The sequence below is a fragment of the Pinus tabuliformis genome, chromosome 7, assembly GCF_031772625.1.
Source record: "Pinus tabuliformis cultivar Carrire ecotype Pingquan chromosome 7, CPIR1, whole genome shotgun sequence".
Classification (NCBI taxonomy): Eukaryota; Viridiplantae; Streptophyta; class Pinopsida; order Pinales; family Pinaceae; genus Pinus; species Pinus tabuliformis.
The window spans coordinates 388,914,025-388,934,472 of record NC_142293.1 but is presented as its reverse complement, the minus strand read 5'-3'; the positions used below and the strand labels follow the sequence as shown (position 1 = coordinate 388,934,472).

Here is a 20,448-nt window from a genome sequence, read left to right as displayed (position 1 = left end):
TGCTTTGGTAGGCTTCTTTTGATGGTGCCACATGCTTGGAGGAGACTTGACTTTGCTTGAAGGTGTCTTCTTTGACGTAAGTGTACCTGTAGTAACATGCCCTTAAGGTCCTCAACATAATTATTTTGACTCTTTGACCCTCCTATAACACTTTAACATTTGCTAGACCTATTTCAATGAGCAAGAAACTCATTGACATATATTATAAAAATAATATTTCTTTTCTTGAATAAATACAAGTATCAAAAGTGCATTTATGAACACTGAACTTAGTTACATTTCCTTCAACAGTTTGTCGCATTAGGGTTTTGATGACGGGCCTTCAAGCCTTTTTATTTTATGCTTCTCAATTGGGGTTTTCTAACCCTATTTGTAATGGGTTTCTACTGTAGACATGTGTGTCTGTTATTTTTATAAGTCTATTCGAGCGTCACTAGGATTTACTTGCCAGTCACAATATCTTCCTGTGTCACTAGGATTTACTTACCAAGAGTATCTTCCGACTTGTTAACTGTCAGTCTGAGTATTTTTTGGCGCTAGTCGAATGATGAGTGGGTGCCTATTTTTGGGATATATCTGGTGCTCCCTACGAAATTTCTTTAACGGACCTGCTCGCCATGTATCTTGATATTAATCATATGTAATATGAGGATTTATGTGGCACATATGTTACATGCATGCTATATGTAAACATCTCTTTATTTAATAGAAAGTTGTTGATTTTTTTACCTGATTTCTTTTTTTCCTTAAAATAAAATTTAATAAATAAACCATAGATTAATTCAAAAATATATCAATTGGATTTATCTTTGAAAAATTTCAAACTTTCGAACTTAAAAATATGACTCCAAGTTTTCACTTTGGTCTAACCATTTGAGAAATGCACACCACTCTCATGGTGATCTCACACAAATTACCAAATATCTATGAATAAATTTAGTTAGTTTCTGAATCTTTCATGTGAATTTCCAAACTAGTGTTTACTAATGAAAAATGAATTTAGTTTTGAGTTCAGGAAAAACTTAAAAATATAAATTAACCCATAACAATTAAAGCGAAATTTGCATTCCATTCCCATGTATATAATAAAATTAACTGCAATTCTCACTCATCATTTTCTCCGAAATGGAGAGATGACATTCCAAATAAATCTATCAGCGCTCTGTTTCTTCAATTCAGCACAAGTTTTTGTAAGTTTTGCAGCCCTGCAAGAAGAGACCAAGGGTTGTCCCGATAGTTTACACTAGGCCATTCCAAAGAAAACTCTCGGCACTCCCGTTCTTTAATTCAACTCTGGGTTTTTTGTAAGCTTTTTGTTCCGATAGCTTACAACAGACCCTCAAAGGATTTCCTATGTAATTATATTACACAATATGGTATTCCTATGCCTTTAAATAGGCTACATTAAATGAGGGTCACTCCATGCAGGTGGGCGTAGGTTTACAAGTAAAGATTATTCTTGGGTGATGGGAGCATTCCCCTATATACATAGTCTCTCGTGTTTTTGATACACTCATAATCCGGATCACTTGACACTGGGTTTGATGTCTGTATATTGACATTTCCTGCTCATTTTCATGGCCAAGGCTTTCTGATATGTCATATTTTCTCATTCGATGCCTTGTCTAATTTCTCTATTTGGTTTCATTATTGGCCTTTGTTCTATTTTGTTGTTTTCGGATTTAATGTCTCATATAGTTCGATTTATGGACTTTTTTTGTTTCCTCTCGGAAACATTTGTCTTTACATTTCGTCTATGTTTCATGGTTTGTAGAATTGTGTCAGAGCAACATGTCTCACTTATATCATATATACATGTAACCCTTTTATTTAATATAACACTATTTTTTTATGTTTGAAAAAAAATTGGCTACATTAAAAAAGAATATTATTAAAAACACTATGGTTTATAAGAAGAGCTTCGGCGTAAATCACATATAGAAAGACCTTTGTCGACGCGTTTCGAACCAGCAAGTGTGGCTCATCGTCAGGACAAGTTGAAACAGATCCAGCTGACTATTTAACATGCAAAGCTGGATCTGTTTCTTCAACTTGTCCTGACGATGAGCCACACTTGCTGGTTCGAAACGCGTCGACAAAGGTCTTTCTATATGTGATTTACGCCGAAGCTCTTCTTATAACTGTTATGGATCATAGAAGTCTCAATTCAACAAACACTATGGTTTGTTAAAACCCTTAATTTAATATCTTTTAATAATTTAAAGTCAAAATATCTACATACCAAGACATTACAAGACTTCACATCAATTGTATTTTAATTATTAATAACTTTTTTTTCTTTTATTTATGTAATTTGATAAGGAATGATAAGACCAAACAAGTTTTTTCCATTATAAATAAATTGGAAAATCACAATAAATTTAGATTATTTAATATAGATTATTGTTTAATATAGATGATTTAAAAATTTAATTTACATTGGTAACTGGAAGACAAAGATAATTTAATAAATTAGGAAAACAAATTTAATGAATTCATTTAAATAATTATATTATTTTTTCATAGTTATTAAAAAAGATTCATGAAGGAATTGTCCATGAGAAGGAATCGAGAATTTTTTAATTTTTATTTTAACTTTATTGTTACTGTTTTTCTAGTCATACAAAAAAACAGAATCATATTTTTTATTTTTAGTTTAATTTTATTGTTAAGGTTTTTCTGGTTATAGAAAAATAGAATCATGGAGGTGTTGAGAATGAGATTTTAATTTTAATTTTATTGTTAATTTGGTTTAGCTGTAAGAATTTAGAGTAAATTGTAGAATGTAGTTAATTGGTAGAGGATTTGTTTAGAGTAAATTGTTAATTTTAATTTTATTGTTAATTTGGTTTAGCTATAAGAATTTAGAGTAAATTGTAAAATGTAGTTAATTGGTAGAGGATTTGTTTGGTGATATAATTTTTATTAAAAATTTAATTATGGAACAGTTAATTGTAAATTTTTATTAAAAATTATAATTATTAAAATATATAAATGAATTCAATTTTTTTAAAAATTTCAATAACTCCTTAAAACACTTCCATTCTCCAACTCCAAATTAATCTAGATATTATAAAGTTGGGAAAATATCCTATCAAAACACTTCAATTATCCAAATTATATACAGAATTCTGCATATTATACCGCTGGCAAAATATCATCCCATCACATTTGAGAAAAAAAATAATAAAAAAACCAAAAACATTGAACATTTCAATTCTGCAAATTATATACCGAATTCTACATATTATACCACTGGGGAAAAATTGTGAAAAAAATGCACAAAAAATAAAAAGCATTTTAAAATACAAACTGACAGCATTGCGACTCCATGATACAGATTCTGTGCTGTAAAGGTTTTAAATGGCTTTCTGAATTTCTGTCATTAGAATCCACGATTTTGGGCGATTTTAGCAGAATTCGAATGCCCAAATTTTGGCGAGCTAAAACTGTGGGATAATCATTAAAAAATAATCGGAAGAATTAAATTAAAGAAATTGTTCAGGAAATACAAAAAAGAGAAAGTCGTCCAAAAATATAATTTAAATGAATATATTTTACATAATTTATCACATCAGTGAAATTCAATTTGCTGGCTGGTTAAGTTCATCCTCACAGCAATCAGAACCTAACCAACGTCTCATAGCAGTGGAGACCGTCAAATTCAGGGGCAAACTTTACTGTCGTCCGTTCCTCCTTTGCTTTTCTATTTAATTCACCGCCCTCCCGACTGTAACTCTGATCCTATGAACCCAAAAACCACCATAATTAGAAACCCTAACCCCAAGAAACAGTAACCCCTCCCCTTTTTGCAGAACCCAAAATGATGAAGAAGCAATTTTTCATATACTTACATGATGGCCATCCGTATATGATGTTGATGGAAGGTGATGAGATTCGAACCTGCAGAAAGCCCCAATTGCGGCAACCGCAGCTGCTATTGTGAACACAGGCGTATTCACTGCCATTTTTTTGACTTCTTTATCTGCTGATTTGCCACAAATTTGTATGAATCGCAGAAACAGAGATTGATACTCCCTTCAGTTGACACCGAATTTTGAGTACAGTGTGAAAATTGCAGAGATTAGGACAGAAATTCCCGATTTCAAAAGCATTCAGACGATATTGACTGATAAAGCAGGGAGGAAGTGGAGGGCAATAAATAGGAGAGAAAGGCGCGAGTCAGTGTTTAGGCGGGTTTCCAAATTCAAAATGAGTGATGTATGGATGGTATGCGGGTGAATGAATGCGAATGCGAATACATACAGAGACTTCGACACATTCTTTTATTAATCGGAATCTGTTCCTCGGGAAAGGGGCCACACGGGTTGACAACCATAGCCGAGGTCAGAACCCGTCTCCCAAGACTGTCGTCAGAGTCTCTTAAGAGTGCATTAATGATGTTATAGTCCATGAAATAGCACTTGCCTTTCTCTCTGTTTACCAAGACGCGTACTCCAAGAAAGGCAAGCCGGTGATTCGTCCCATCTACGCATGGCGTCGCTGTCCAATCATAGTACCTATATGAATCATTCTTAAACCTAGAGTTTCCTACATTTTATTGCAAATCGGAAAACGCAGCGCATTCTATTTCGACAGCGGGAATCCGAGGCAGTCTCCTGTGCATTGCGCCATCCATTGTGGTTCAGTTCAGTTAATCAGAATGGGCTTTCTCTTCAACAAGGTAGACAGAAGCGATCTCAGAGCTGGGGACCATGTTTACTCATGGAGGGCAGTTTACACATATGCTCACCACGGTACAATTCCTCGCCTCAGTATAACCTTTACATTCAATATAGTTACTGAGAAGGTATCAGATTTTTCTGCGTTGTAATGCATTTGTTCTGACTTGCTTCTGTGACATTTGTATGGATATGTATGGTGTGATACCCAAATTGTTTTCAGAATTTTCCTAGTTTTAAATTTTTAATGGCAATGAGGTTTTCTATCATTATCTTTAAGTTGGGTTTTATGAAGATCTCATGGGTATAATTGTGACCCGTTTGGATTTTTGGGTACGGGGAACCTAGATTTTGGAAGAGGCAGCTGTTAAGTTATTTTTTTCCTTGAAATGTTTGGGTTATGGTTTGCTTCCCGGAATGATTCGAATTAGATCCGCACAATATGAAAGAGATCCGCTTGTTGGTGTGAAGGGTTATTATATGCAGGTTTGTAAATTTCAAGAATAATTTATCTGGACTGTAAATTTCAAAAAAAATTAGAAAACAATAGGTATGGGTTATGTTGCCTTTTTATCTGGATTGTAAATGTCAAGAATAGGTATGGGTTATGTTGCTTTTTTATCTGGATTGTAAATTTCAGGAATAAGAGAGTAAATTTCAAGAATAAGATTTTTCTAAATTCACTTTATCTGTTAGATTCCAAAATATGTTAGTTAGGTTGGTATATGTCATTAATCATTGTATTTTAAATATAAATATAAGAAACGTTATTATAAAAAAATAGAAGTTATTTATTTTAAAAAGATTTTTTTTTTTGTTTGGGAGAATATAAAGGGAAAAGAAACTGTTTTTCTTTAGCTGATATTTTTTTTCTCCGATAAAGATATAAGTTAATGGCCAAAGATCCGGAAGCATCTAACAGTAGTGAAAGTGTGCATTTTTACATACTATCAGGGGTAATACTAGGTAGCCTAGTTTTCCTTGAATAAAAGTGATAAATCAACTTGCATTTGCCCATAAAGGGTAATACTAGGTAGCATAGTTTTCCTTGAATAAAAGTGATAAATCAGCCTGCATTTGCCAATAAAGAGTAATACTAGGTAGCTTAGTTTTCCTTGAATAAAAGTGATAAATCAGCCTGCATTTGCAGATGAGTAATACTAGGTAGCCTAGTTTTCCTTGAATAAAAGTGATAAATCAACCTGCATTTGCCAATAACAGCTAATAATGACTTTGACAACTGAATTATAATAATTTTTTCTAAATATCAAAAAAGTTAAGAAACTTAACATTCCAGCTATCTCTTAGTTAAGCCAATCTTCTCTATATTGTTTTGTTTTTATATATCGTTCCTGTAAGAGGGAAGAGGGATTCTTTGGCTGAAAATGAAGAGGAATGCTACATGCTACCGCATATGGCCTATAGATAGAAGCATAACAAAACAGCCTGGCTGAATCCAACTCCCTTGGATTTTTAGGATAAATAATGTTTCCATGTACATTGATTTTCCTCTGCCTATTGTGTATTTTGCTGTGAACTTGCATTTGCGAACTATTAAAATTAACTGTTTGCATTTTGGTGATTGTGCTTAATATTTAATTGCCACTATGAAGATTTCTATGAGCGCTAGTTGTAAAGATAGCTATCTTTATAGTGTGAAAAATTTTCTTCATATTTCAGTGTTTTAATGGTAAATGCATATTGCAACACATTACAAGTGTTTTTCTTCATTAATGCGCTCTTTCCTCCATTGTTGGATGACTTGGAAAATGAAAAATCAGTGGCTCCTATTTCCAAGTTATTGTAAATAAATTGGAAATTGCTAAATCAGTTCAGTTATCCTAAAACACGTGGATATATTTTTATCTCCTGCAGGCTTAAGCTTAACTGCTTTTGCTGTTTGATGTTTTCCATCCTCTTGGTTGTACTGGTTCTTAATAAGGGTAAGGGCTAACGAGTTTGCTATCAGGCATTAATACCTGTTTAATTGCAAGCTCGATAGCCATATAGCTTTTGGTGGAGACGGAATATTTGGAAAGCACTGCCTGCTTCTGTTTTATATGACTATCGAGCTTGCAGCGAAACAGACATTTAATACCGATAGCAAACTCGTTAGCCCTTTCCCCTTATAACCAGTATGACCTCCTCGTGCATGGTACTGTTGCTGTTATAAGCAGTATGACCTCCTCATGCATCGTACTGTTGCTCTCGGTCAAAATTAGGTCGTTGGCTGGTGTTTATTGCTCCCCCAAAGGCCGCACCTTACACTACAGGTGTTTTTGAGACCAATCAAACCTTTGAATATAAGCCCCCGTGATCTTTGGTTGCAATAGTCTTTTGTTGCATTTTATGTTTTTTCCAACTATTTTGGTATGGTAATGGAATGTCTGGTGCTTTAATAAAAGTTGTGTATATTAGTTATCTTAATATTTATTAATGTCTCAAAATGATTAGAAAAGTATGTTAATAGGATTAGGATTAAAAGAATACATCCAATGTAAGTAAAGAGTGGAAGTATGCATCCAATGTAAAAAGTGGAAGTTTGGTGCAACTTTTATGGAATGGTATGTGGTATTTTTATTGATTTAGCAATATAATTAATTGTGGTAAGTTGGATGTATTAATAGTTATTATTCAAACACTAGTTAATGTATAATTCTGGATATTGATATCTTACTTGATGTTAGAGTAAGAATTTTTTTAATATCTCTTTAATAGTTAAAACAAATCTTTTAAGTTAAAGGAATGTGTAATATATTTTTGCATTAGGTGCAAAGATAAGGTTTGGCATCTTAAGGGTGTTTTTAATGACTATATAGCATAACATAAATAAGTGTTTTTTCTATTATTTTTATAAAAATCCATCAAATTTCTACAATGAAACCTCTAACTTATTTATATATTGTATTAGGTGTAGATATAGGAACCTCTAACTTATTTATATATTGTATTAGGTGTAGATATAAAGTCTGTTAGATAAAGGGTGGATTTAATGATTATTTAATATAATTAAATGGGATCAAATGTAGCGTATAACATACATCCTTAATCAAGAAAGTTTTTCAAAATATTGTTCGACCATTGGCATTGTTTGGATGACTAGTGGCTACAAGTGTGTTGGCATTGTTGTCAACCAAATTAGCATTGAGGTAGGTGGCAACATTGGTATTGATGTCCACTACCCTAGTCAACTAGATTAGCATTGAGGTTGGTGGAAGTAGCCGTTAGCATTGATGTCCACTAGTCTAGCTATGATGTCAACTTGGGCTAGCAATAATGTGCATGGTGTGCCAAGCTCAGGGGGAATCCCATGGCTGTTGTAATCTCTTGTAAAGAGTCATCATAATAGCAAGACTATTGAAGAAGTCATGATATGATGACTATGATTGTTGGGAGGCCCGTGCTTTGAACGCATTTGTTAATCAAAAGATCAGCTCAGATACCCCTAGATGTGGCACAATTGAATTGCGCTTAGAAAGAGCCTTCCAACGGTATACTGAAGTCTGCAAATGACCTCCTAGATCAAAAGCTATCGACATTCAAAGTCAGGACCTCTAGAGTCAAAGTTGCAGTGCCAAAAGTAGCTAAAGGACCCTTTAGTGGCATGCTAGTTTGGCATCTTTGCCAAATACAATAGAGCACTTTAGCACAACGGCTAACAGAGGACCTCTTAGACGTCATCTGACGATGTTGTAGTGGGGAGTGTTTTGTTTGGCCAATGGTGGAGCCCACTCTACAACTAAGCCCAACGGATATGTCTTGAAAGTTTTTAAAGGGTCGCGAAGGTGAGTGTCGGGATGGAAGTGTCAAGCAGATGTGCACCTGAGAACAATGGGGAACATTATGGTTGGCCGACGGTGGAGCCCTCCCTACACGTAGTCCCGACGAGAGTGCCCTAGAAGGTTTATGCAAGGCAAAGGATGAAGAATTGGAATGACGCAAGACGAGTTTGAATACCGTGCAAGTTTAGAGGAAGATTAAGCACCATAGACATCGGAAGAGGTCACGATGGGTCAGGAACCGAAAGAGTTAAGGGCAAAAGAAGTGTCAAGATGGAAATAGACCCAAATTGCCGAAATGGAGATCAATGATACAGGTTCATCCTGACACCCCCCCTCAATACCACGAACATCTAACATGGGGTGTCGAGATGAGTGGAAACCACAGGTATTGACCAACGGTGGTTTTCCAAGCATTTGGCAATGTGGTAAGTGGAGAAGATACCAGACCCTTAAGAAATTTCTATAAAGGTTTTGCTCACAAAACCAGGGTTTGGGGACCCTTTCTCTCTCCTCTCTGGTAGTGGGACAGGTGACAATAGATTACTGGTCAATGGTGACATCAACATGATGTCATCCTGTTGGTCAGAGCCTGAAAGCTTTTGTAGCATCATACAGAGGGAGTGTCAGGCTGACTAGGTGTCAAGATGACGTGGGCATTGTCAGAGATAACTAAGCCTGGGAGCCATGATATTGGTCCATGGTGTTGTGGGAGGACCCCATCGGGACAACTCAACCCTGCAGGTTTTTTATTCGATGGTGCATGTGTCGGTTGGAGCCCACAAGACAAATAAGCCTGCCTAGGGGAGTCCAAAAGTTTACAAGGGAGGCATAAACGATAGTGTCAAGTTTGAGAGCTATGAGCTAAGCGCCATCACGAGGACACATGTAGCGGAAGACCACGAGTGCAAATAAGTTTATAAAAGGAATTAATCCCTCCTGGTCTTGGGAAGAAGTTTAGCGCCTAGAGGCCTAGCTAGAGGTCATAACACCTGGTCCTAAAATGGAAAAGAAGGCTAGGTACTAGCAAAGGAGCTTAAAGATCTTTGGCAGAATTGAAAAAGTGTGTAATATAATTTAAAAAGGGGGCCACAGAGGTTATGTTTTGCAGTGGTGGAATTAACATGGTTTTGGGCCTTTAATAAAGTGTTTTGGAACTTGGATGGATGGGTTGACAACTTTGGGAGAAGTCCATTTCTGACAGGGTTTCCAAATATTGCATTGCACCATATTCATGCATTCGTGAAGTTTGGATGAGTCAGAAGCTCACTTGGGAAGTTCCCCCATATTTGTTTGTTACACCAAACTAGCCATTTTCCATGTATGGATATCGAAGCTTTAATGGGTCGACAATTAAACCTTTTGAAATTGGTGGTAGTGGTGCTTGTCAAGAAACATTGATTCAAGGCAACAAGGACCACGATTGTGTAGAATAATCAATTGAGCCTGTCTTGAATGGAAACAAGCCACCTCTGAGCTTCCTTACACGCCAGGGAGAATTAAATTGAAAAGATTGTTGGGTGAAAAAGAATTGATTGACGACATAGAAGAACATCATGTGCCAATTATGTGAGTTAACAAAGGTGCAATGACTGAGTAATATGAAAATATAGAAAGACAACAATTCATGATTCAGTTATGAGTTTGAATAGGTAATCATGTCTTATGAAGTAGGGAAAGCCATGTTGAAGTACGCTCTCGGATAGTGTGGACGACAAAGTGATGGTTGACAAAGATATCATTGTTTCTTGTTTTTTAGTTGAACAAAACCAAGGATTGCAGTAGTGTGATAGGTGGAAGGAAGCATTTTTTAGTGAGCTACGTGGAGAGCTTCGTGGGCGACTACTGCTGAGAAGAGGACAAGTGTTCCTAGGATACAGAGAAAGGTTGAGAGTTCCTATGCTAAAGAGAGAGGCTGAGAGTGCATGGGCTACAGAGATAGGTCGAGAGTGCCTATGCTGAAGAGAGAGGTTGAAAGTTTTTGAAGAAGAGGTCCAACTGTAGATAACATAGTGTTCAGTATGCTACAAAAGTGTTGAAGGCCAAAGAGATAAATGTATGCTATTGTTGAATTAGAAGAATGATTAGAGTGAGCATAGAGAAAAGTGTTGTGTGGGTTGTGTAAGGTGAAGGCTACAGGGGAGAACAAAGAGCTGGAAATGAGCAGAGTGGATGTCATTTATAGTGTATTTATTTCCATATTGAGTGTAGTTTGGAGCCTACATACAAGGATTTGGTGCTTCCATCTCAGTGAGTATCTGAAGAAAAATTGGGGGTTGGGGCCTCCTACAAGTTGGTGCTTGCATAAATCCAATGAGTTGCAAGTTTATGCTTACAATAAATCCATGAAGTTGATGCTTCTGGTAAGTTGATCAGTTTTCTACAAAAGAAGCAAGTTGGTGCTTCCTGCTAGTGGGAGCTGTCAAATAATCAAAGGGAGTTTGTGCCTCCTGTGAGTGGCGGCTCACTAAAAAATTGATGTAATAGAGTAGGAGCTTATTTTTATATCAAATAACAAACAAGCTTTGGTGGTTTTCCTCCCATAAGGGTTTGCACGTTAAACCTTTGTGTCTCACGTGTATGTTTCTCATGGTGAGTGTGTGTTCATGTGTTGATTTATGTTGCCACACATGATATGTTGTTTATTCCTTACATTGTGGTTGCAAAATTTGAATAGAAGTATAAATTAGCATAAAAGTTTAAATTATCCTTAATACTAGTTCACACCCCCTCTCAGTTTTAACATTGTTTGAAATAGTTTGTATCATATCATGGTTCCTTCAGGAAAAACTTAACTAGTTGAAGGTAGATCAAAAGGAAACAATGACTAATCAAGTTTGGCTATCACCATAGCGAGTTCGATTTCTAAATGGATCAGACTATGAGATCTAAAGGATTAGAATGGGAGCCTATTTAATGGTCATCAATGAAGATGTTTGGTTGTCTAAAGAATATGGAGAGAAGAATAAGTTTAGTGCAAAATCCAAGGAGATTATCATGAAAGGGTTATCAAAGTCAGATGTTCATAAAGTGAGACAAAAAAGTAAAAATGGGACAATTCATATTGTCTATATGGAGGAGATAGCAATGTAGCTCATGATAAGGTCAAAGAACCTTGTTGCTCAAGTAGTGAACCAAAACATGCAGATGATGGTTGCTAGAAATGATAAATAGAAGAGGACAAGGAAGAAGACAAAGAAACCATCCCATAAAAGAGCTGCTAAGGATATTAGAGATCTTGCTCTTAACGCACAGGCTACTAGTCATGACTCTCATGTTGATGATGATGATGCATTAGAAGAAAGGTAATGTTGCTCAAAAGGTATTCTATTGCTCTATGATAAAGTAAAATGATAGGCCATTTATCTTCTATATGTTCATGTCAAGGTTTTGAATATAGAAATGCATGTAGAAGTGATGTAGATAGACCTACCTTAGTAGAAATAGCAAATGAGGGATCCTCAAAAGAATAAGAGAGTATATCCTATGAAGAGGATAGGAGTAGCCATGGTAGTGATGAATACGGAATACTTCTCAGATCTGTGGAAGATTCCATGGACATAGAGAGGAATTAGATCTTTGTGGTGGATTTTCTAGCACCTCTGATAGCAAAGAAAAAGATCTGAATGAAAGGATATACTTTAGGAAGAAACTCATCTCTTGTCTAAAAGAGATCAATGAGCTATCCAAATCCAACCCCGGGAAAAATGAGAACCTGCAAGAATATGAGCTGGAGAATGAGAAGTTGAGAAAAAAAAATGTTGACCTAAATGCTCAACAAGGAGAGGTTAATATATTGAATGAAATGTTAATGAATAAGTTGCATGAAAAAGAAGCCTTATATGAGAGACTACAAGATGAATTAGTCTCATTGAGACATGTCCTAAAAAGGAAAAATAAAGAGTTGTCTCAATATTAGAAGCTTGAAAAGGGAAGGAAGGCCTTGGATAAGATGTTTGCTAAGTAGAGATCCCCTCTCATCAAAGCTAGTTTGGGCCACAAAGAAGAATCAAGCTCCAATAGAATAAAGGAAGTTGAAGGTCCCAACAATAATAAAGGAAAAGAATTTTTGGAAACCAACAACAACAAGAGAAGTAAAGACAACAACATAATGTTAAGCAATGACATCGAGGAGAATAGCGGAAGGGAGCTACACAACAAAAAGGAAGAATGCAAGGTAGCTATCCAGACAACCATGGAAGACACGTGAAGAACCAACTGAGGTCCTTTCCCCCTCAAGGAATAAGCACTCAAACTAAAGGTATATTTAGTCCTCAAAATCCCTTTTATGGCTATTGTTTTTCTTGCAACAATTTTGGGCATAGAGCCAAATATTGTAGAAGGTTTGAAAGAAAAAAAAATGTGTTGGGGAGAAGTGACCCAAGAAGGCATGGGATGACTAGAAATAAGGATGGTGGCAACAATAGTGGGTTTGGAAAGAATGTTGTCACACACAAAAATCATTTTTCCCCATTCCTAAGCCATGTAGAATGCTACAATTGTGACAATTTTGGGCACAAGATAGCGAGTTGCAGATACGAGAAGAAGAAGGATGCTTCTTAGAATATACATGAAAATGGAGTAGCTCAGTACTTGAGAACCAAAATTGAGGATGGATCAAATGATCACTAGTACATCTTCAATGCTATGTGTAAAAAGATCAAGTTGAAAAAGGAGAAATAAATCAAAAGAAAAACAAGAAGAAAGATCCTCTTACCCTCATAATAGAACCCTCTATGAGGAGAAGAGGTAGCAAGAAGATATGGAAAAAGAAAGAGGAAAGAAGGGAGGAGTGCCCTTCTAATTAGCACAACCTAGATGAAAACCAATGCAAGTTGAAAAAGAAACTAAAAGATAATTCTCTTGTTAGGACTTGACCATTGAGGCATTGGAAGGAGGAAAATCTACTCAAGGGGAGTAGATCCTCTATTTCTCTTGATTAAAAGAAGAGAATGGTCTTAAGTGAGGCCAAATAAATCAGATGCAGGCATAGTAAATCTTATACAGAGTGATGCATCTAAGAATTGGAGGTATGACCAAGTCCCCTTGTTGATTATAGTAATGAATTTGTTTATCTCAAATGTAACAAAATTGCAGGAGAAGGGGAATCTAGTTAGTTTGGTTTTATGGGGAGTTCACAACACTTTAAGTTTTGAGAAGAAGATGAGTTACAACAACAATGTGGAATGAAAAGAGGCCCATAGTTAATACAATTGCATAGAATTAGTCCCCACACAGAATCAAGGAAGTATATGCAAGAGATCAAAGCACATTGACTTAGGGAAAGTTGATTCAGTAAGCAGTAGAAGGAAACCATTTTCAACCTCAGGAAGAAATATTGCATATGAAATTAAAGGTTTTCATCTTGGGTGGAATACCCTTACTTAAGCAACAATCCATATGTGTAGCAATATGTTCTCAAGGGGAGTAGTAGTGACTATTAAGATGCTCAGGAGAAGTGAGCACAACCTCTGAAGAAACAAAAACAAAAACAATGAAAAACAAGCTCAATGCATCACTGATGGCTGATATTTTCATTCAACAACAATACCATGAGAAATTTCAATTGGTATAAGTTTCTTTTAATTGGTACAAAAGATACATTTGTAGAAAGAGTACTCAACCAATAGCCATAAGTTAATGAGAATTGGATGGGTATTTAAAGAAGAGTCAATATATGTTCAGGGGGAGCATATCACATATGTCCAGTTTATAAAGCAGGATTAGCTACAAGAAAGGCGCAATGGCTTGTTTTTTCTAGTGTTTAGCTTTGCAAGTGCCTATACCCATGATGAGTGTAGCTGATATTGGATGGAAGAATTGACGAGCCTAATTATAGATATCATCCCTAGACAAGAGAAGTTAGCAAAGCGGAATGCACATTAGCAACTTGACCTCCAGTCAATGATTGTAAGGGGAGAAGAAACAACTTGTAGCTCTCTGCCATTGATGTCAAAGGGGGAGAGTAAGTTGTAATGGGCCATGCAGAGGAGAGAAAGCCAGTAAGTTGTGATGGCCCGTGTAGAGGAGGGAAAGAAATTAGTGACTCATGCAAGGAGAAGTGTGGAAGAAAAATGAGGATTGGCCATCAATGTGGAGAATTGTTGAGGTGTTGTCATAAATGCCACATGAAGATTATTGGATATTTGGCATTTTCTAGATTTCTAGTGGCTGCAAGGGGTTGGTATTGATGTCAACCAAATTAGCATTGAGGTAGGTGACAATAGGCATTGGAATTGATGTCCACTAACCTAATCAACCTGATTAACATTGGACTTGGTTGCAGCAGACGTTGACGTTGATGTCCACTAGCCTAGCTATGATGGAATCTAGGATTAGCATTTAAGTGCATGATGTGTCGAGCTTAGGGGACGTCCCATGGTTGTTGTAGTCTCTTGAAGAGAATCATCACAATAGTATATTTATTGGAGAAGCCCTTATATGATGACTATGATGGTTGGGAGGTCCATGCTTGGATGGAATTTCTAAATCAAGACATCATCTCAGATGTCCTCGGTTGTGGCACAGTTGGATTATGCTCAGAAAGAGCTTTATAATGGTATATTGAAGTATGCAAATGGCCTCCTAGAGTGAAATTGTCTTTATCGACAATTAAAGTCATGATCTCCAACGTCAAAGTTGCAGTGAAAAAAGTAGCTAAAGAACCATTTAACGACATGTTAGTTTAGCGGATTTTCCAAATACGATGGAGCTCTTTAGCATAGCAACTAACCAAGCACTAGGCATACATGATCTAACAGTGCTACAATGAGGAGTGTTTTGTTTGGCTGACAGTGTAGCCTGATTTACATCTAAGCCCGACAGACAGGTCCCATAATTTTTTAAATGGTCACAAAGGTGAGCATCGGGATGGAAGCATCAAGTGGAAAGTGAGGAAAGTGGTATTCCAGATGCATGTCTTCCTCAATCACACTAGTGAGGAAATTGGTATTCACATCCATCTGATGTAGCTTCCGTCCCATAAATGAATCAAGAGAGATAAGAGATCTAAATCAATGTGTACCTAGTGCAAAGTCTTCATTATAGTCTTCTCCCTCTTTCTAGTAGAATCCTCCAGCCAGGAATCTTGCCTTGTATTTTTAAATGCTCCCATATGCTACATGCTTGATATTGTAAATCCACTTTGAGGTGACCACATAATCTCCTTCGGGTCTTGGAAAAATTTCCCAAACATTGTTCTTCATGATAGATTGGTATTCCTCCATCATTACATCCTTCCACACTTGTGAAGTAGTCGATTCCTTGAAGTTGGAAGGTTCATAGTCAATAAAATTAGTCATTAAAGCTACATAAGCATAATATCTCTTAGGTTTCTTAGATTCCCTGAAGGTCTTATGGAGTCGCATGTCCTTCTGCATGATTCTTGCAAAGTGGATTTTAGCCACGCTGGTTTTTTTGTATTTTCGGGAACAAACACGAGATCCAACGATTCACATGGTCTTTCTAGGATATTTTCATGATCTTTAGGATGAACTAAGGATGAAGGAGGACCTTTAACCTCTTCCATGGAAGCCACATGTGCCTTCTCTTCATCTTTAGTGTCCAAGTGTTCTTCTCTAGTTTTCCAAAAAATTGCATCTTCATCAAAATTCACGTCTCTACTTACTTCCACCTATTGTTTCCCTTGACCATAAACCCCATAGTATTTTAATGATTAACTTTACCCAACAAATATTCCCTTCTTATCAGAAGGCTCTAACTTATTTCTCTTATCTTTGGGTACATGTATGAAAAGTGGACAACTAAAGATTCTCATATGTATGAACACTCGACAACCAAAGGTTCTTATATGATCAACCTACGATTTCTAACCTATGAATGCTTCTTAGAGGTTATTATCTTCTAGAAGCCTATGGGGACTTATATTCAAGATGTAGATGATTATCTTGGCAACTATGCCCCATAAGAACATTGGTACATCTGGACCATGTATCATTTCCTTCATGCACTTTTCAATAGATTTTTTATTTCTTTTGACTACTCCATTTTGTTGAAGGTTATAGGGAAATATCAACTCCCTCTTAATTCCAACTTCTTTACATAAGGCAATTAGTTCCTTGTAGGTGTATTCTCGTTGATTGTATGATCTTGGGATCTTGATTCTCTTTGTTGCCTATTTCTCCACTTCATCTTTGAATTCTTAGAACATTATGAAAACTTCTTCTTTTGACTTCATCAGAAAGATCCATGTATTATAGGAGAAGTCATCATAAAGGATATATAGTATAGAGCGCCTCCTAGAGATTTCATCAGTATGGGACCACACACATTAGAGTGGACTAGATCCAAAATTTCTTTGGACCTATTTTCACTACTTGGAAAGGGTTTCTTAAATTTCTTTCTAAGTTCACATCCCTTACACACACCTTTATGATCTATCTAGAAACTAAATGCACTTAAAATAGTCTACTTCAAATATGGCAAGACTCTATAATGAAGATATGTGTATCTCCTATGTTATTTCTCACTATGGTTAATATCATTATGTATTAAAGATTTGGAAGATTTCCACAAGAGTCTATACAACCTTCCTTCACGAACCCAAACAACCCTAGTAGATCTTATAGTAAAGCCATTGTCCCACATAAGGACTTTCCCATCAATGAAGGCCACACTATATCCTCTATATTCTAAACATGAAATTGGAACCAAATTATTTTTCAAACTTAGAACATAGAGTATGTTGCTCAAGTGATCATTTTCACCTATTTCTAGCTCAACGGATGTTGTCCCAATTCCTTTGGCTACATAGTTGTTGTTGTCTCCACGTTCTACCTTTTGTGCTAATATTCTTTCCATCAAACTTGTAAGATGAATAGGCTCCCCTGTCATATATCTTAAAGCTCCACTATCAATTTGCCATGGTAGCATGTTGATTTCTTCTCTTCTTCCTATCAATGAACCTTTGATGACATTGGGCTTTGAAGTGACCAAATTTGTTGCAACGAAAGCACTGAATTTGAGATATATATTTCTTCCTTTAAGGATCGAGTTTGCCATCAAAACCCTTTTTCTTCTTCTAACAACTATACTTATTTATTCCTCCAACTTTCGTGGAACGAGTTGCATAGGATTGAGAATCTTATTCTTCTTTTGGCTTTCTTTCTCTACATAAAAGTATTAATTCTTCTTGATCACAAGTTGCCAATAATTCTTCCAATCTTGGAGCTTCCTTTCGGCTACTTATACCCGCTACAAATGAATCCCATGAATGTGGTAGTCCATCAAGTGCTGAAGTCACAATCTCTTTATCAGAGATAATTTCACCAATAGCTTGTAGTTGATCTCTTAGTTGAAAAATCCTCATAAAGTATGAAGCCAATGTATCATTCTCTGTCATTCTTATATCATGAAGCTCATTTTTCAAGCTCGTGACTTGGCTAATAATTTTGACAATATATAACTTATTTAGGGCATCATACATCTTCTTTTACGTGTCAAGCTTTCAGATCTATGGAATAAGATGATCTTTGATGGAGTCCATAGTAATCCTCATGGTGTTGATGTCATCTTTCTTGTACTTCTGCTTCCCAAATTCATCTATAGGTTCAGTCACTCTGCCTTGCATAATTTCCAAAATATCTTCTTTTGCAAGAATTAAGTCAATTCTTGTCTTCCAAACCTTAAAGTTAGTTCCCGCCTTTAACTTGTTCTTTGATTTCATAATAGGGGCCAAGGATGCAACTTGAATATAGATATAGATTTTCTTCAAAGTGATTGCAATGGTTTTTCAAGGAGTGATCTATGTGCTCTTTCGTTTACCAAAGCTCTGATACCATGTTGATTTTTCAATACAATTAATTTAGTTATGAACTATGGTAATCACTTGTGAATATATATTATAGTTCTTTTATCTTCATCCAACAATCACACTTCAAAAACTCAATTAAGAACCGTGAAAATAAAGTAGATATCACAATGTGTGAGAGAGAGATATATGTGAGTGATACATATGTATATAAAATGAAAAGGTTTAAGTGTGTTTTATACCCAAGATACCCAAGAGACGTGTCTCTTAAATTAAATCACGTCCCTTTGTAAATTAAAATCTAGTAAGTTTGCACATTTATATTTTTTCTCAGATCTGTTAAAGTGTTGAAGATCATGTAAATAATAGTGGGAAATAACTCTTGGTAAGTATATTTATTTACATCTTGATCCTATTCCATACTTTATGAAAACACATGTTTAAATTATGGTGGGTAGTAAATGGTAAATATGTTATCTACATGAGTATGGGCTATTTTCAAGGATCCTAATTTTAGGTAGTTTTGTTGATTTCCTTTCTTTTATTTTTCCTTCTTATAATTTAAAATTTAATTTTCTTTCGTGCTTTACATAACATTATAAACATGTCAAGGCTTACGATGATAGACCATAGCTAACGTACACAATATGCTTGGGTTACATGAATGGTTACAATTGCTTCCCATCCTTAGAAGGTGATTTCTTGTATTTCATTTAGGGTCTTCCAGTGACATTTCAAAAACATTAATGTGTTTTTGTAATCATATATTGCTTCTCCAAATTGACATTATTTCTTTGCAACACCAAACATATGAAAATTTAACAAACTGCAAAACAATTGTTTCAACATGTTTGAATATACGTTGGATCATCATGTACCATCACATCTAATAGTGATGCATATTTCCTTAGCCAACTTTGGAAAGTGTTGTGGCAACATTTGGAATGCGAACTTTAGTACTCTACTACATTTCATCCCAAACATGGAAAAACTAATGTAATTAATCATTGATTGGTACCATGGGAGTCACACAACATATACCAAAAATGAGCAAAAGAATAATTGCATTCACATAATGCAACATTGTTACAATAAAGTACTTCACACCATTATATTTCAGTCCTCTTTTGATGTTTGTTATAAGTACCGACCAATAGCCCACTTTGAATTTCCACTTTTCTTTTCTTTACCCACTTCTTAACAATAACTCAACACCCAACAATAAACTACTTCTAATCCATTTGCAATTCTAAAAAACACTCTAACAAAATAAAAATCTCAAATATCATCATCACAATGCATCTCTCCATTACAAATTAGTGATCATGTATCATTGTACCTTCAAAATAAATTCACAAACGCCATCCACTTTGTTATAATCCCTATTCAATTTTTCAAAGCTATAAATAAATACTTTCAAACATAAGTTTCCTTCGAAGCTTTAAGCTACCCATGAATAATACTTTCAAACTTGAGTTTACTTCGAAGCATTATATTCATCGAATAGACCATATATTTTATCTAAAGCTTTATGAACCCTCCTAATATGAAGAAGCCTTCCTATCTCCCACGAGGTCCATTGGGGAGAAGAGTTCCTTGTCTCCTATCTCCCATCGAGAGTAAAATGTGTCTTTTCTTTTAGCAACTCCACATGCCCATGCATGATAACTAATTGAATTCACTTTGGTTTTTACTAAAATCTATAAGGCCATTTAGATGGCCAACATGTGCAAGTGAATTAGTGTCATGATCAGATATCATGTCCATGTGAAATCGTGTTTTGTTAAGATTTCACATCACATGCAATCGCTTTTTGCTAGGTGAATTAACTTATAAGGAGTAAACAAAAATTACTTGTTAAGATTTCACATCACATTCAATCGCCGAGTAAACACAAATCACTGGTTAAGATTTCAGATCCCATTCAATCGCTATTTGTTAGGTGAATTAGCGTATAAGGAGTAAACAAAAATTACTTTAAAAGTAACAAAAATGTAAGTGTTGGAAGTAATGTTCCTATGTCAGAGTAAGAGTAATTGTTATTCGGAGTTACGAGTGTTGGAAGTAATGTTCCTATGTCAGAATAGGAGTTACGAGGAGTCAGTGTTGTTTCCAACGTGTGAGTTGTAATAATAATCAAATTACTTGTTATGATTTCACATCATATACGAGGAGTCAATTTTGTTTCTAACTTGTGAGTTGTAATAATAATCAAATT

At 35.6% G+C, this 20,448-nt stretch overlaps 2 protein-coding genes across 2 annotated transcripts in view; one reads left to right on the top strand and one right to left on the bottom strand.

Moving 5' to 3' along the window:
- Nucleotides 1–3,530: 3,530 nt before the first annotated feature.
- Nucleotides 3,531–4,156, bottom strand: LOC149247624 (uncharacterized). Its single transcript, XM_089455912.1, has 2 exons — nucleotides 3,855–4,156; nucleotides 3,531–3,744 (listed from the first exon to the last, which is right to left on the bottom strand). The coding sequence occupies exons 1-2, from the start codon at nucleotides 3,966–3,968 to the stop codon at nucleotides 3,622–3,624; spliced, it is 237 nt and encodes a 78-aa protein (XP_089312038.1). The 5' UTR covers nucleotides 3,969–4,156; the 3' UTR covers nucleotides 3,531–3,621.
- A 365-nt stretch (nucleotides 4,157–4,521) lies between these two features.
- LOC149247623 (protein LEAD-SENSITIVE 1-like) overlaps nucleotides 4,522–20,448 on the top strand; it is a 54,068-nt gene continuing 38,141 nt past the window's right edge. The window contains exon 1 of the mRNA XM_089455911.1: nucleotides 4,522–4,757. Within this exon, the coding sequence (XP_089312037.1) occupies nucleotides 4,664–4,757 (94 nt within the window). The 5' untranslated portion in view covers nucleotides 4,522–4,663. The remainder of the gene's footprint in view (nucleotides 4,758–20,448) is intronic.